General features: G+C 39.8%; 1 protein-coding gene across 1 annotated transcript in view; it reads right to left on the bottom strand.

Moving 5' to 3' along the window:
- Positions 1 to 875: 875 nt before the first annotated feature.
- Positions 876 to 16,887, bottom strand: part of LOC139709545 (5'-nucleotidase domain-containing protein 3-like) — a 46,642-nt gene continuing 30,630 nt past the window's right edge. The window contains exons 13-15 of the mRNA XM_071621505.1: positions 4,253 to 4,339; positions 2,011 to 2,075; positions 876 to 1,086 (exon numbers count right to left, since the gene is read on the bottom strand). Of these exons, the coding sequence (XP_071477606.1) occupies positions 876 to 1,086; positions 2,011 to 2,075; positions 4,253 to 4,339 (363 nt within the window). The remainder of the gene's footprint in view (positions 1,087 to 2,010; positions 2,076 to 4,252; positions 4,340 to 16,887) is intronic.

Here is a 16,887-nt window from a genome sequence, read left to right as displayed (position 1 = left end):
GCACCCTGACTGAACTAAAAAATGAAACTCTTACCAAAAATAAAACATGTTTTGCATAAAGTGTAAACACGTAACTGGGAAGCCATAATAGGATTTGTCAATTTGCCTTTTTAATCTGCTACTGTACTCTGAATAGTCCATCATGTACATTTAAAATGGTTCTCAACTACCCTGTGAATTAGACCAATGCAGATGAAATATAAACTTTTCACATTGAACAGACTCCAGCACACTGTGGTGGATAGAAACAATAGCTAACTACAACAGATAAGAGTAGTACCAATTTATACAAAGCTCTGACTCAAAATCTTTAAAATATTCTTAGAGTGCACAGAAATAATTAGAAATGAGGAACAACCAAAGACCTGAAAACCTGACATCTGCATTGCTCCCATAACTCTAACAATAGTTACAAGCTAGATTTGGTGAAATTTGTGCTTCACTTAAGAAAATAAATATAGCAAGCAAATAATAAATCAAATTAATTATACAAATATTTCAGATGCATATACAGCTCTGTTTGTTTGTTTTTTTCTCTCTCTCCCCCTCTCTCTCTTTCTCTCTTTCTTTTCTCCCTCCCTCTTTGTCACTGTTATTGCAATAATTGTCTCATTTTGAGTAATCTCATGTTATTCTTGACTCAAAGTTGATGTGATAGGAGGAGGGACAAGAAGAAGAAATTTGACAGTTTCAAGTTCTTCATGACTGCATGTCTGGTATGCCTTCTCCACATAGCACCATGTCCATGGCTACAATAATTGTCCCCTGCCAATGGTCCTACAGGATCAGAGAGTGGAGACATGGTGAGCAAGAGGTGGCAGGCAACTTTAGCACAGACCGATCCCTCTCCCTCTGCACTCGGCAAGAGACCACGGTCAAGGGACGGTCAAGTTGTAGGAGAGTTCGTGGGGCAGGGCAGTCCGCCGAGGGTAGAAGGTGTGCGTGAGGGAATAGTTGAGGAGATTGCCGACTCCGGACATGTAGATATCGGCAAAGCGGCAGAGGCGCGAGGTGAAGTACGAGTAGTTGTGGTGCGTCCTGAAGACACTCCCAAACTGCTGGTTGAAGAGTGACTTGGTGGTAATCCTTAATGACAAACATTGACAGAAAACCATCGTGGTAAATATTACTCTCATCCATTAATACAATGAGATGTGAGTTACTGAAGAGATGTCAAAGGAAACCAAACTTTTCTACAATTTGGTACTACTGTAAAAGGGGAAATGTTTGAATAAGTAATTTTCCGCGCTAGGCTGGGGAAGATGTATTATGCATTTTGTTAGTTTCATGGATGGTCACATCAACTGAGCAAGTTTAAATAAATTCACTGCTGCCAAGGCAGTTACAGGCTTTGGCAACACATACTATGCAAAAAGGCAGCTGGTTGGCATTACAGACACAAATCCATGCACACTACAGGAATAGCACACCTAATGAAAAATAACCTAAGACAAAACCTTAAAAAAAAACACCCAATGATAATTAATAACATACACCATGTAGCAGCTACACCTTACAATGCACCTAACTTGAAATCCTAGATATAAAATAATAAATACAATAAGCAAGTACATCTTGTGCTGTAATTTTCCATTCTAGTTTTATGTTGAGCGAAATGCAGGAAAATGTCCGTCCTGCTAAACTTTCCAACGCTACAGTAAGTATTCAGCACAAAGCACATTGCTTCAGAGTAAAATCTGCTACTTGATAATGTACTTAATCTTACATTGATACGGAAACAAAGTACAAGAGAGAAAAGGGGAAAACTGATTCATAACTGTTATCAGCAATGTCCAGGTATAGTATTTCCCAATCCTGTGAAGCAATCTTCTTTCACATGAAGAAAGAAAAAAAAAAGGCAGTAAATCTGGCAGTGAAATAGACAAGCAGAAAAGAAGATGGAGAAATCAAGAGGCTAAAATGAAGTGGGTAAGTGCCTGATGTCTATCTACACACAGTACTGTATTTTAGTGCTAAATTCCATTCCAGCATGTACCTAGCTACACATACCTGAGTTCATTTCTCTCTTTGATCCAAGATGAGACAACTGTTTGGCATTCTGCCCTCTGATGCACCTGTCATATCAGATGGTGTAAACAAACTAGTGACTCTCTGTGTGTATGTGTAAGATTGTGTGCATCACAACAATTGCTTCTGTTCTGTTCAACAACAAGCCAAATCTTTTAAAGGGATAATATAGTTTCAGCTGAGACATAGAATTCAGAGTTCAATTTTTTGTGGCATAATTAGAAATCTCTTGTGAAAAATTAAAGAGCATACAATTCAAACAGGAATTCACATTATTTTCTTCGATGAAAATCAATTTTGGTAAAAACAAATTAAAACAAAGTGGTCCTAATAAAAGATGGATCCAACCTTTTATTAGGACCACTTTGTTTTTTGGATACCTCAGCCTTTTCAAAACCAATTTTCATCGAATAAACTTTGAATTTATCTTAGAATGGTATGCTCTTCAATATTTCAGAAGGGGTTTTTCATTATCTCACCAAAAAAGAAAAAGAAAGAAAAAACAAATTGGAAACCTGAAACCTCATCTCAATAAAAACTATACCATCCCTTTAAGTCTGTCAGTGCCATGGTGATTGGTTCTTGGCATTCTGAGATGTGGTCCTAGGAGGGTTTATAGGAAGTATGATTTTATTTTTGAATTTTTCAAATTTTATGAGCTAATTACAGACCATATAAACAAAAGCTTACATGAAGGATGCATGATAGCGCCTATACCTAGATTTCAGACAGTGGGTTTATCAAGTAATGATATCACAAAAAACAAAAAAACTGAGAAGAAATACACAAAGCTACATTATAGATGTTGTGAAAATATTACTATCTCTGTCAAGGATGGTTTTAAATTATGTTGCTGAGAATTTATAGCAAAAAAAAAAAAAAACTTATTACTTTACATTCAGCTGTTTTGATTTTCTCAAGAAAACATTTTAAAAAATCTTTAAGCTTATCACTGCTTAAATGTAACAGTGAATTTGCAATAATTTACGATGAGACCAGGGCCCTGTTTCATAAAACCTGTTATCAATAACAAGTTAAGATAGTTGTTACAAGCTACTGAAATCCTTGCATCTGATTGGCTGAGAGCAAAGTCGTCATAGAAATGTGGCAGTTGTTACTGATAACACATTTTATGAAATGGGACCCTGATTTTGCTGAAAATACAGGGATACCCCCATGACAAGGTCACCAGGAATGCCAATTTTACTTCATTATTTCTGGTACCTTGTAAACGTATTGAAAAAGAGATCAGTTAAATACAGTAGCAGTAATGAAAAATCAGAACTGCCCAATTCATCTCAGTTAAAGCTGTACCTCGTTGTAAATGAACTTGTTATAAAAGGGTATCCCTGGAATGGTTATTCCTTTTGTCAAAAGAAAATGTGCATCCAGTTAGAATGTATTCTAGGATTGAGAGAATGTCCAAATCTTATGGCAGGAAGTTATTCTAACTTTGAAACTAAGATTAATAATTATGTAGCTACATTATAAAGTATCTTGATATTCAATGAGAACTAGATGTACAGTATGATTAAAGGGATCATATATATAGTTTTGGTTGAGACCTAATGTCAGGTTTATAACATTTTTTGGTGAGATAATGAAAAACCTTATGAAATATGAAAGAGAATGTAATTTCAAGAAGGATTCAATGTTTATTTGATTAAAATTGGTCTTGAAATGGCTGAGATATCCAAAAAAGTGATCCTAATAAAATTGACAGGCCACGACTTTTATAAGGATCTCATTGTTTTACCTTGTTTTTAGATATCTCAGTCATTTCAAAACCGACTTTTATCAAATAAGCTGTTGATTCCCCTTAGAATTGTAAGCTCTTTAACATTGCGTAGAGTGGTTTCTAAATATCTCGCAAAAAGTTACAAGCTGAATCCTCACCTTAACCAGTACTGTACAGTCCCTTTAAGGCTAGGTAAAGAGGATGTAATTCTTACCCTGCCAAATGTCATCAAAAAGGTTTGTAGAATACAGAGGACGAAAAAATTTATAAGGCAAATGGCTGATGAAACACTCAGGAGGAAAAAAAAAAATGTCTCTCCATATATTAACCGTAATTGTGTCTAAGATGTATTTATCCCCCTTGATCTGCTCACTGCTCCTTACTGTCCAAGCTTAAACTGGAATCTTCTTAAATCTTACTGGTCAACCTTAACTAGAATCTTCTTTACTTTGGTACATGAAAGGGAAATTCACCAGCTCAGCTTACCTGGTGCAGCTCAATGAGGTCTTGTAAGGCATTCAGCCAGATCACAGCTCTCTTGAAAGGTAAGGAGTTACAGATCTCAATCTCATCCTGCACACACACAAAAAAAGAGTAACAAGGTTATAACAAAAAGAAGGGTAGACCTGATCTGCTAATACTATAAAGTTCTGTGTAATGGTGCATCACGACTTTGGGAGCCACCCCCCCCCCCCAAAAAAAAAAAAAAAAAAAAAAATGATAACAATTACCACCAGAATCTTGCATTTGTGCAAGCATTAGTATATAACTATATGATGGCTGTATATGTCGCACTGCACATATTTTCCTGATTTATCCCCCTCTCCTTTTTCTACTTTCATCAACAAAAACATGGCTACAGTACTCATTGGCAAGAGGTGGCGACAGTACTTTCATTGGCAAAAAGTGTGTAGACTGTGTGCATATATGCCACTACAGATGCTGTCTAACATTGATCAGGATTTACACGCTACCATTCATTTTCACAATTGTTGCTAGCAAACTCACAACCAGTGAAGTTACAATGAAAAAGTAGTGGTGGTATTAATGTGATACAAGTCACTTGATTTTGCTGTATGGTAAATTTGTTGTGAAATTTCAAATCAATTTTTCTCCACTTCTAAATACAATCATATACATACCATGCACACATTTGTACATGCACAAACATTGTACAAAGTGTGTCGTATACTGTAACATCCCAATCCCTATACAACCATGACTACACTTGTAGTTCAACTGCCCTAATGCGACTGTTCACAATAATAACTGAGGCTGGCATATTATTTGTGTGTCACACAGATCAAAACACAATTGCATTCAATGCAGTTTTGCAGTTTTTACACATGCCTGCATTAGCCACACAGATACTAATCACTTTTTCAGGCAAGAGAACCTTCTATTAGACCTCTAACCTACTTTTGACCCACACAACATCATCTGTTTGTAGAAGGCTTTTCAGAAGAGAATAAAGCTTTACAATGTACATGGAGCCTTACGTGCTATAATAATACTTGGCAGTCAACTGCAAATCAAGAACAATCACTATTCAAATTGGACCTATTAAAAGTATTACCAAGAGAAAGAAAGCCAAATATACACCCATATGTGTGAATAAAGGGAATGCAGCAATATATAATGTATTTAATAGTAGAATACATCTACAAAGTTTGAAGGAAATTGTTGAAAAGTTATGAATTGTTACTGGTGCTGCTATTGCTGGATGAGAAGACTACAACACTTTGTAATGTCACGCATCGAAAATGATATACCGGTAATAAAGAAATTATAAAGAAAGTTTAATTTTAAACATATTTCCACTTGTCTAGTACAGGGTAATATGACAGAGCACTTGACTTACCTCTTTCAAAAAGCAAGGGGAATAATGTTACCCTTAACATATGTCTGTAACAAGTCGAGGGACTATGTACTTTTCATTTTTTTTAAAAATAGATTTTGAGGAATTCTCTTCATATTTCCCTCAACTCATTTTCTCATCTTCTCATCAAACAATGGCTGCACTGAAACTATAAAAAGATTTTCTGCTATTCCTACAACTTTGTTGATGTGCTCAAATATTGCTGCATTCACTCAATTAAATGTACATTTGGGTTCCATTTCCCTATATTGCAGGTGTAACACTGTCCTAAAGTTGAGCAAAGATGGACACACCGTACAGGAAATGTTCAAATGTGACTCTGATCGTATCAACATCTGGTCGTTCATCATGGCATATTAAGCCATCGTATGATTGCCAGTGGAATTTCTCAGGCTCCAGCAGCATCTTAGTGAGCAGTGGCAAAATCATGGTGTAGCCATTACATTTCCCTTGTGTGTCTTTCAGGTAAATGTCTGAATAATACAGATTCACATCTTCATGCAGCCTTCATGTAGGGTTCTGATACCATTGTGTGACCTTTTGTAGGTATTGTACTTGCTTCGACTGTTGATTGTTGTTGACCATGTTTGGGGCCAACTGCACATGAAATGCTATTCTATGTTCGTATTACCATCTTGTGTCAATTTCGGGATAACGTGATGCCACCCTAAAGCAAGTGTTCTCATGGTACAGGAATTGGAGTGATTGAAGGATTAAAGGAGTGGTAGAAGGATTGATGGAGTGGTAGAGGGGTTGATGGAGTGGTTGAGGGATTGATGGAGTGGTAGAGGAATTGATGGAGTGGTAGAGGGATTGGTGGAGTGGTAGAGGGATTGATGGAGTGGTAGAGGAATTGATGGAGTGGTAGAGGGATTGATGGAGTGGTAGAGGAATTGATGGAGTGGTAGAGGAATTGATGGAGTGATAGAGGGATAGATAGAGTGGTAGAGGGAATGATGGAGTGGTAGAGGGATTGATGGAGTGGTAGAAGAAGTGATGGAGTGGTGGAGGAATGATGGAGCGGTAGAGGGATTGATGGAGTGGTAAAGAGATTGATGAAGTGGTAGAGGAATTGACGGAGTGGTAGAGGAATTGATAGAGTGATAGAAAAAATGGAGTGGAGGAGGAATGATGGAGCGGTAGAGGGATTGATGGAGTGGTCGAGGAATTGATGCAGTGGTAGAAGAATTAATGGAGTGGTAGAAGAATTGATGGAGTGGTAGAGGGATTGATGGAGTGGTAGAAGGATTGATGGAGTGGCAGAGTAATTGTTGGAGTGGTAGAAGCATTGATGGAGTGGTAGAGGGATTGATAGAGTGGTAGAAGAATTGATGGAGTGGCAGAGGAATTGATGGAGTGGTAAAGAGATTGATGGAGTGGTAGAGGAATTGATGGAGTGATAGAGGGGTTGATATAGTGGTAGAGGGAATGATGGAGTGGTAGAGGAATTGATGGTGTGGTAGAGGGATTGATGGAGTTGTAGAGGAATTGATGGAGTGGTAGAAGGATTGATGGAGTGACAGAGGGATTGATGGAGTGACAGAGGGATTTATGGAGTGGTAGATGGGTTGATGGAGTGGTAGAGGGGTTGATGGAGTAATAGAGGGATTGATGGAGTGGTAGAAGCATTGATGGAGTGGTAGAGGAATTCATGGAGTGGTAGAAGCATTGATGGAGTGGTAAAGGGATTGATAGAGTGGTAGAGGGAATGATGGAGTGGTAGAGGGAATGATGGAGTGGTAGAAGAAGTGATGGAGTGGTGGAGGAATGATGGAGCGGTAGAGGGATTGATGGAGTGGTAAAGAGATTGATGAAGTGGTAGAGGAATTGACGGAGTGGTAGAGGAATTGATAGAGTGATAGAAAAAATGGAGTGGAGGAGGAATGATGGAGCGGTAGAGGGATTGATGGAGTGGTCGAGGAATTGATGCAGTGGTAGAAGAATTAATGGAGTGGTAGAAGAATTGATGGATAGGTGGAAGAATTGATTGAGTTATAAGGAGATGACTGTAGTGGTAGATGGATAAATGGAATAAGATGGGCAGACAGGATGGACTTGGATTAAAGGATAGGAAGACGGGAATGTGTCCCAAATGTACAGTAATGATATAAAATGATGATCACCTGCATACAGGTTAACACTTCTGACAATCACTTCAGCAGACACTGTGCATATGTCTCTGAAGTTGATCTCTCTTACTCTCATGCTACATAACATTCAAAATTTCAACTGAGGAGGACAAGAACCTGGTACAGAGTAGATTTCTAACCTGAGCATCACAAAAGCAACAATAATTGTCTTTTGGTGGATGAAAAGTGAAATCCATTGTGAATGATAATGGCCTGGCCACATCCTTACAGGATGGTGAGATAACTTGCCAGGGAATAATATTTAATCTGAAGGGAAAGTCCCTTCTTGTTATATGACATCATCTCTGCTCTGGGATATCCTAATTAGCATCATATGACACGAAAAAACCATGGAGAAGCAACTGCACAAAGAATCATGTCAATTATCCATGGTGTCACATTCCAAAATACAACACGTTGTGCTACAGCTACTATGATCTTTGCCTGTCTTTAATGTCTTGCTTGTGACTGTCATTTTCTCAACCCTTATAGCATAAAAAGAAAGAGATAGGAAGTTGATTCATGACATTGTTATCTACTTGATCCCAAGAGATATGTAGTCTTCCCCAAACAACAAAGACAGTAAACCTCATAAAAGTCAGCATTGCGACAACTTGCGCAAGTTGGCAAAAAAGTCCCCAAAAAATCCTGCGCTAATTCCCATACATATTAAGTTGACAGGCATTTTCACTTCTGTAACTATAAACAAAAGACACAACAACAATGCTTGATCATTGGCGATGTGGTTTAATTTTCTGTGATGTCATCTTATACAGCCATGAATAAAGATGTTGCATTCAGATTCTTCAAGTATGTGTCTGTGTGTTTTTGTTTGTCATGTGTGTATGTATTTCATGCTTGTTGACCCACATTCTGCAGTCAGCTGTTTCTGACATTACCAAAATTGCAGTCAAACTGGAGTGTTGGGAAAGGCTTTTTTTTTCAAAGTTCTTTCTTTGATACTACAAATAATAGACCCCGTTTACAGTGCGAGGCTCGGCCGCGGCCGAGTCCACCTTCATTTCAGTGTAAACGCACAAAAGGCCAAATGCGAAGCCCAAATTGGCCTCGCATTTGGCCTCGCTCTGGAGGAAGTCTCGCCGCGGCCGAGCCCGGCCTTTTCTTTGTGTAAACGCAAACTGGGCCAAATGCGCGGCCAATTGCGCGGCCAATTTTAGTCTGGCTTCCAAACCCTCTGCCTGTATCTTTCGCTATTCAGGATATTAACCCCCTCAACATCAAAAACTAGTATAGTTTAAGGTGGTTTTTGTCCTGCAAAGGATTTTTTCCTTCGGCAAAGGCCTTTGCCTGAACGGCGACTTCGTCGCCACGGAATTCATTTGGCAAAGGGTCTGAAAACCAGACAATATCAGATTGCGTTTATTACAAGTAGAGCACCACTACGACAAAATATTGAAAGGTTTGAATTAAAAGCGCGGCTGAGCCCAGCAGTGTAAATGGACAAAATTGCGGGGCTCGGCCGCGCAATTGAGGCCGGGCTCGGCCACGGCCGAGCCGCGGCCGAGCCCGGCTCCGCACTGTAAACGGGGTCATAGTGATAATGAAGATATTTTATGATTGTTATGATTGTCAACCAGGAGAGAGCTAATGGCTGAAGTGATACGATTCAGGGATGCCAGTGGCAAATTGCTCTTGGGCCGGAAATTTTTTTGTGAACGAAACTGATGTGCGCGAAGCGCACATCACGTGCGCGAAGCGCACATCACGAGCGCGAAGCGCGAAGTCCCTTCGGCCGGGGTCCAGGGCCCGCTCAAGGGCCCTGGAAGCTCTGGGGTTCTTAGATGCTCTCTGGTGCAATCTGAGCATTTCTGAGGGCTCTTCTTCCCTCAAATCTAATCCAGAGAAATGAATTTGTAGCAAAAATAAAGAAGTCCTAACCCCTAAACTCCATAGTTTTGCTTCGTTCAGCTGACTCGATCGACTCACTGTACTCTCTCAGCGCTGTAGCTATAGCGAGAGCGCAGCATGATCCATGCACCGCAGTATAGTACATCGCCTAGAAACACCACACGTTGTTCGATCGCGATCGTACGTGCTGGTATAACGCTTTCCAGACAATAATGTGGTCGTTTTCTAGAGAAAAAAGGGATTTGTAGCAAAAATAAAGAAGTCCTAGTGCCGTAAAATCCGAAGTTTTGCTTCGTTCAGCTGACTCAATCGACTCACCACACCGTCTCAGCGCTGTAGCTACAGCGAGAGCGCAGTATGATGCACGCACCGCGACCGCACATAGTACATCGCATAGAAACACCACACTGTTCGATCGCTATCATCGCACGTGTTGCATGTCCCATGGCCCAGCCAGCAGCAGCAACATCGCGCTAGTTTTGCATGACAGTCGTTTTGTGATATTCTCATGCCCAAGTATATACGAAACATACTACGGAAATCGTGAAAGTGAATGTCCCGTAAGTTTAGATGATCATATTTTTTCGTTTTTCTTTCTTTCTTTCTTTGTTTCTTTCTCGTGTTTTCCGGCTTTCCCACACAGACGAAAATAATATTACGAAGCCGGAAATTGGACACCAAAATATGAAAAAGCCGGAATTCCGGCCATTGCCGGAAAACTGGCATCCCTGACGATTACATCTTCAGATCGGGATGTCATACCAAGGTTGAATGAAAACTCCTTTATTCTATGTCAGTTGCATGCATTTCCTATGTGCTCTGACATAGCACCAAATAATTACAATATCCATGCCATCTTGATAAATCCAGATAAAATCACAAATAGAAATCATTGTAGATTTCATTCCACAAGTACAAAAAAAAAAATGACTATTTCTTTTAAATGCCAACAGCACTAATTACGGCTTCATATCTGATAGAAAAAAAACCACATTACTGAATAACTTGGCTATTTAAAAACAGCCTTTCTCTGATATTGTCTGCCTCAAATCAGAAACCCCCAGAAAAATTAACAAAGCAATAACAATAATGCCTTCATAGGTATATTCATTCAAAGAGGTTATGAAATCATTTATCAGTATTGAGCAAAACTTTCTCTTCTTATTGACACTCCTGTACCCATTACTTTAAAAAGCACTTGTTTTTTAATAGACAGCATATATGATTAAAAGAAAAATTATGCTGAGATTAAGCTGCTTGACTGAAAGCAACAACAACAAAAAAGTCATAGATATGGGTAAAATGATGTGTTATCTTTCTTTTGAGACTGAAAGTGAAATTAGCAGTCAATGTATGATAGTGGTTGTGATACAAGTGGTTATAAGATGTCACATGGTTTTGATAACACACAGTTAAAATAGTGTGGCCTTCTCACATGGTACGCATCTTGAGACATGTGATCATCTGTAAGTTGAAGGCTTTGAGATTACCTCACGAATCTCTATCTCTAAACTCAATCTCTTACCTCAAGAATCTTTATCTCTAAATTCAAGCATTATTAGAGATTTGCGAAGATATCTACAGTAAATAAACTAGCTCGTATCTTTTTTGATTCTTGATTTTACAAGCTCTCATTAATCATTCATATTTCGCATTATTTTTTCAATAACCACCAGGCTAACCCAATCGCATCAGAATCACTTGCTTGGAACTCACGGGAAGGCCACATGTTAGGTAACAAAACTCCACCCTTATTATGAGTTTGTTGGACAAGTGCAGTTATTTCCTTACTCAAGAAATGTTTGTCAGTGATATACCTGTGATATAAGTGATATAAAATATGTGACTACATGGATTCCTGTCTTTATGATATCACCGCATGTGTACTATGGATTTTTTTGAGTGTGTAAAAGTAAAAGAAGGTAATATTTGCTTCCCTGATTTTTTTTTTCTCCAAATTTGAGTTGGGCATCACGCCTGAAAGTTCATTCCACTCCTGAACTTGTGGACTCAAGAAGGAAGTAGAACTCGATTCCAGCTCTTAATACAAAATCATGTAAGTTTTCACAACTCTCCTTTACTTTCCTTTGCGTCTCCTCTTTGCAGACATACTGACATTATGTTACAATTCTGCCACTTCTCAGCTCTATTGTTTGCAACAGATATTTACTTGCAATGCTCAGAGAGTGATAGGGGGAAAAATTAAGATCTGATTTATTGTGACCCGTGAGATGTTACACAAGTCTTACAACTGTACCATAGAACCCCTGACAAGACAGGTCGAAGAGTCTCTACATAGATAATGTATCCACACAAGAGTCGCATGACCTGAATAGTCTGACTTTTCTCTACCAACGATGGCATACCACAGTAATGTACTTCCACTTGATTTGGTGTCCTGTACTTTGGTTCATATCATCCTCAACTAAAGCATGACCAGACACTCTCCAACCCAAGCACCTCTTAACCCGTTGAGGACGGACCGATTTTGCTACAACACACATTTCCCATAGACACATGCCTGAGTATACTTGGGACTCGCCCTCAACGGGTTTAACAGGAGATCTCCAGCCTGAACCCGCTAGCAAAGTGGAGACTCTGACTGCGTGATCATGTACACGATATTGTGTGGTGGGCGCGGACAACACAAGTTTGAGGTGTGACATCCAATGCAGCCAGGGTCCACGGCCCTGAAGCGGGCCTTGGAAGCTCTTGGTTAGAAATGTTCTCTATCTGGTGTTATCTTTCATTAGCCGTAATTTTGAACACATATGACAAAATCTATGTTAGGTGGGACAAAGCTAAACTCGAAGCTGGAGAAAATACATCTGAAGTGGGAGACATACACCTAGAGTGAGAGAAAGTCAAACTCAAGCAGGAGAGGGGGAGATTCTGACAAAATGGTCTGATAGTGTGAGATCTAATCTCGTGCAGAAAGTGTGGGAGTTTCTGCATGACTGTGATGGGGCAGATGAAGGCATCACATTATATATTAGCCTTATCTTTCATATCACATTTCTCCAGAAAGTTAATTTGGTAGTTCACGAAAATATAACCCTAAAATTTGCTTCCAAGGCATGGGTAACGTGATCCTCACGCTACTGTGTAGAAGAGAATACGATCATCTGCATCCTCCATATTTTCAGAAGCTAGGAAATGATTGGCCACAGCAGACACACCCTTCAATCACAGGAAACTATTAGTTGCCCTACCTGACAGGGAAATAACAAATTACCAGGCACAACTTGGTCTGATAGATGCCTCTGAAAAGTTTGCAAAAATCATGTTCCTAATGTGAACAATAACAACAACAGCACATACACAATAAAATGTCTCATAGAAGCCAGCTACCTGTCAAAGAATTTCCTGACATTGTTCGATGTGATCTGAGACTTTAAAGAGTGCATCACATTTTGTGTAACTGTACAGGTTTCACTGCATGGTTAGCCTGCTTTCAAGCCTAAGTAATGTCTCCTGGCATTCAACTACAAATTAAACCACAAATACTTCCAAGCTTCATTCCTTCATATGGCTGAATGGATACTATCACCTTCCATGAAGGGATAGAATAAAAATAAATGTGCATCATTATGTAATAACCCTTTCGCCCAAGAGATTCAACAGTGAATCACACATGGAACATCCAGGGGGAAAAAAAATCTTTCAAACTTGCATAATGTTATGAGCTTTCGGTTGAATTTCTCTCGCCCGCTCTTCTGCATTTGGAATGTTACCAGGAACTCTTTGAGAGTAAAATTTCTGAAAAGTCACCCAGCATTTTACCCAAGACCTTCATGCCATCAGATCTCCCAAGAACACACAGGTGTACTTACGAAATTCGCTAAGTGCAAATAGGGTAAAAGTTTGATAAAGCTGGGACCAAAGGAATGTGGTCTATGAGAGATAGACCTGTTTACAGTGCGAGGCTCGGCCGCGGCCGAGTCCACCTTCATTTCAGTGTAAACGCGCAAAAGGCCAAATGCGAGGCCAAAAATTGGCCTCGCATTTGGCCACGCTCTGGAGGTGGTCTGAGCCGCGGCTGTAAATGCAAACTGGGCCAAATGCGCGGCCAATTTTAGTCTGGCTTCCAAACCCTCTGCTGTACTACTTCGCTGTTCAGGATATTAACCCCCTCAACGTCGAAAACTAGTACAGTTTAGGGTGGTTTTGTCCTGCAAAGGATTTTTTCCTTCGGCAAAGGCCTTTGCCCGGACGGCGACTTCGTCGCCACGGAATTCATTTGGCAAAGGGTCTGAAAACCAGACAATACCAAATTGCGTTTGTTTACAAGCAGAGCGCCACTACGACAAAATATTGAAAGGTTTGAATCAAAAGCGCGGCCGAGCCCGGCAGTGTAAACAGACAAAATTGCGGGGCCCGGCCTCGCAATTGAGGCTGGGCTCGGCCGCGGCTCGGCCGTGGCTCAGCCCAGCCCCGCACTGTAAATGGGGTCATAGTTGAAGGAAGCTTACAGATATCAAGCCTTAATTTGGAACTCTGAAGTTAAACTTTGTTCATCCCCACATCAAATCACAAAGTGACATACTGTAAAAGTGGACACTTTTGTGGAGTGGAAAATTTCACAGATTTTGTGCAACATGAAACTAGCATGAAAAGAAAGTGCTTAAAACATTTGCTTGTTCTGTATAAATTATTTTGTATCTTTGATTTCAAGGTAGGTTCATTGCAAATGTAGAAATATAGTTTATTTCACATTTGCTAGTCCTCTAGCTTTCATGAATTTGCATTCATGATGCAGATGAGTTACCTTTCACTGTCATTTGCTGCCAAAGCCCATAACCGCTGTGGCAGCGGCGAGCTGAAGTGTTTGCTCAATCGTTGTATCCATCCACAAAATATTAAAAAATGAGCAAAATTCATCATACCCGGCCGAGCGCGATAAATCACTCATATAGGGCCTACAAGTTTCCTCTTTTACAGCATAACAAAAAGTCAAATGCATTGTATTTAGTATCTGTTTGTCAAGAGCTGCCAGCTCGCTCAATCTTCACACTACTCAACAATTTACAAGCCTTCCTAAAGTATTGTAAATTATGACATAATTCATATTCCTTCGAAATACGCATAGACTGAAAGTCTGAAGCAAGACAAGCACAAGGACTACTACTAGTTGCACTGTGTCCAGTCTCTGGAATTGTCGGTATGAAACTACGAAGAGATGAGACCATATGTGGCACAGCAGGAGTCACTAATATCTCCATCCTGCCACTCTTCCGTTCAGAATCAAAAGCTTGCTACTGTCTCTGGCCACCCATTTTTCATGACCTGATCAAACAAAAGAGACCAATGGGTGTCCTGCAGCACGAGGGAGTGCTTTTGTGATGCTGTGCGATGGAACAATGAAAGGAGTTCATCAAGGTCAACTGACTTTAAAGAGACTGAGGAATGACCTCAAGGGTTGACCTATCTCTCGAGTACAGAGACCTACATTCCAGACACAGGTCGTGTGAAATACAGTGATAGTCTTCTTCCTAGACTCAATTTCATTTCCTTCTCACTGTCTCCTTCACTTTCTCCTAGATCTCTCCTTGTAACATGGAGATAGTTACAGAATGTCTACATCTTGCTTCTCTCCATTTCTTCTGCATCTATTCATTCCTAAATCCTATGATGGCATTTCATTGAAGGCCATTTTTGCTATCTACTGAGCACTTTTTTTTCATTGAAGCAGTTACAGCTATCTACACACAGAGACTATTCCTTCAAACTGGTTCGATGAGTTACACTTTTTCTTTACCCACACATGAATGCGGCTGATTGAAGCGATCCAGTGAGCACTACCTGTACTTTTCCAGACAGGACAGAAAGCGGGTCATGCTACCCAATAGATTGACCAGTAAACAAGCGAGTTTGAGCCGTGTGACATCATCTATGACGTCAAATTCCAGGTTCTGAAGAGAGAGGAAGTTCAGGGTCAGTGAGTAAGAGAGCTACCAACAGGTTTGAGGTCACTATTCTACCGTCGGCATAACAGCTAAACCTCTGACACACTAAACACTTCACAGCTGTTTGTAGTAACAGCAAAACAATTCATGATTCACAAGTACCACGGAGGTATGTGATACGTCCTTGCAGGTACAGCTGTACGTACTTGAGGATCACATGTCTGTGTGTCTTTAGTTACATGACTCCAAGACATGAATACAAAACATTGTACTATCAAAATATGCATCATAAAATAAACAAACAAATAAATGAATGAATGAAAAATAGATCAATAAATCAATCAATAAATATAAATAAATACCAATAACAAAATGTGTCTCACAGCATTATTAAAGAACTAAACAACATTTCTAGGTTACTGCATAAGAATATTGTTGAAAATAGAGACATAGATTAACAGAACTGAAGTACATTGATTTAACCAATACCTAATGAATAAAGTATTTAATTCATACAGCCATTACACCTTGAGAGTTCAGTCATTCAAGAGATGTAATATAGATTTGTACTTCATGGCATCTGTCTCCTCTTGAGAAAGTAAAGAGAGTTTGGGGTAAAAATCTATATACTGATGCTCCCATAAAACTGAAATGCAAATTGCCGCATAACATGCTCGAACAGAAAATTGTGACCCGCTACAACAAAATGATCCTAAAGTCGGGCGAGGTCAATTATTTGAAAATTGCAGGGCATAATTTCCTAATCTTTCTGCTTTAAATTGATATATAACACATCTTATAAAAATAATCGGCTGCGGAGATATTGATGTTTAAAAGAGAGCATGTCGAGACGTCTGGGAAATCACTGTTTTGAGAAAAGCGCCCTAAAAGTTTTCCTTGTGACGCAATCGCGATCAAGGGACATGCAAGTCAGTTTTCACCTCCGGACAATAGAAGACAAGCCCTAGCAACTCCCGAAATGCTCATTCAAGCACAGCGTCGGCGGTCTCCTCACCGACCAATCAGTGACCAGGATGCCAGGAGAAGCGGCTGCGCATAGCTCACCCCGCCTGCACGCACCAGTCGACTGGGCAGTGTGTGAGCTTCACGCTTCGGTTAGCGGCAAGCAGCAAACTGACCAATGAGATCACTCTGGTCGTTGTTAGGGGCGGAGCCTATCTGTGGCGCTCAATCCAAATTTTGGAACCAGTTTCTGCTTCGTTGAAATGCCCAAAAACATGGCCCAGAAAAACGCTATTTTTTTGTCTTTCCTTTCATCATTTTGCTTCAAAATTTCGACAGATGATAGAAGATATGTCAGACTACAATAATATGTCA

This window comes from Diadema antillarum, unplaced genomic scaffold, assembly GCF_040938485.1.
Source record: "Diadema antillarum isolate AM-2024a unplaced genomic scaffold, OU_Dant_1.0 scf00000038, whole genome shotgun sequence".
Taxonomy (NCBI): Eukaryota; Metazoa; Echinodermata; class Echinoidea; order Diadematoida; family Diadematidae; genus Diadema; species Diadema antillarum.
Note: the sequence above shows the minus strand (reverse complement) of the source record. Positions and strands in the feature narration are given on the sequence as shown.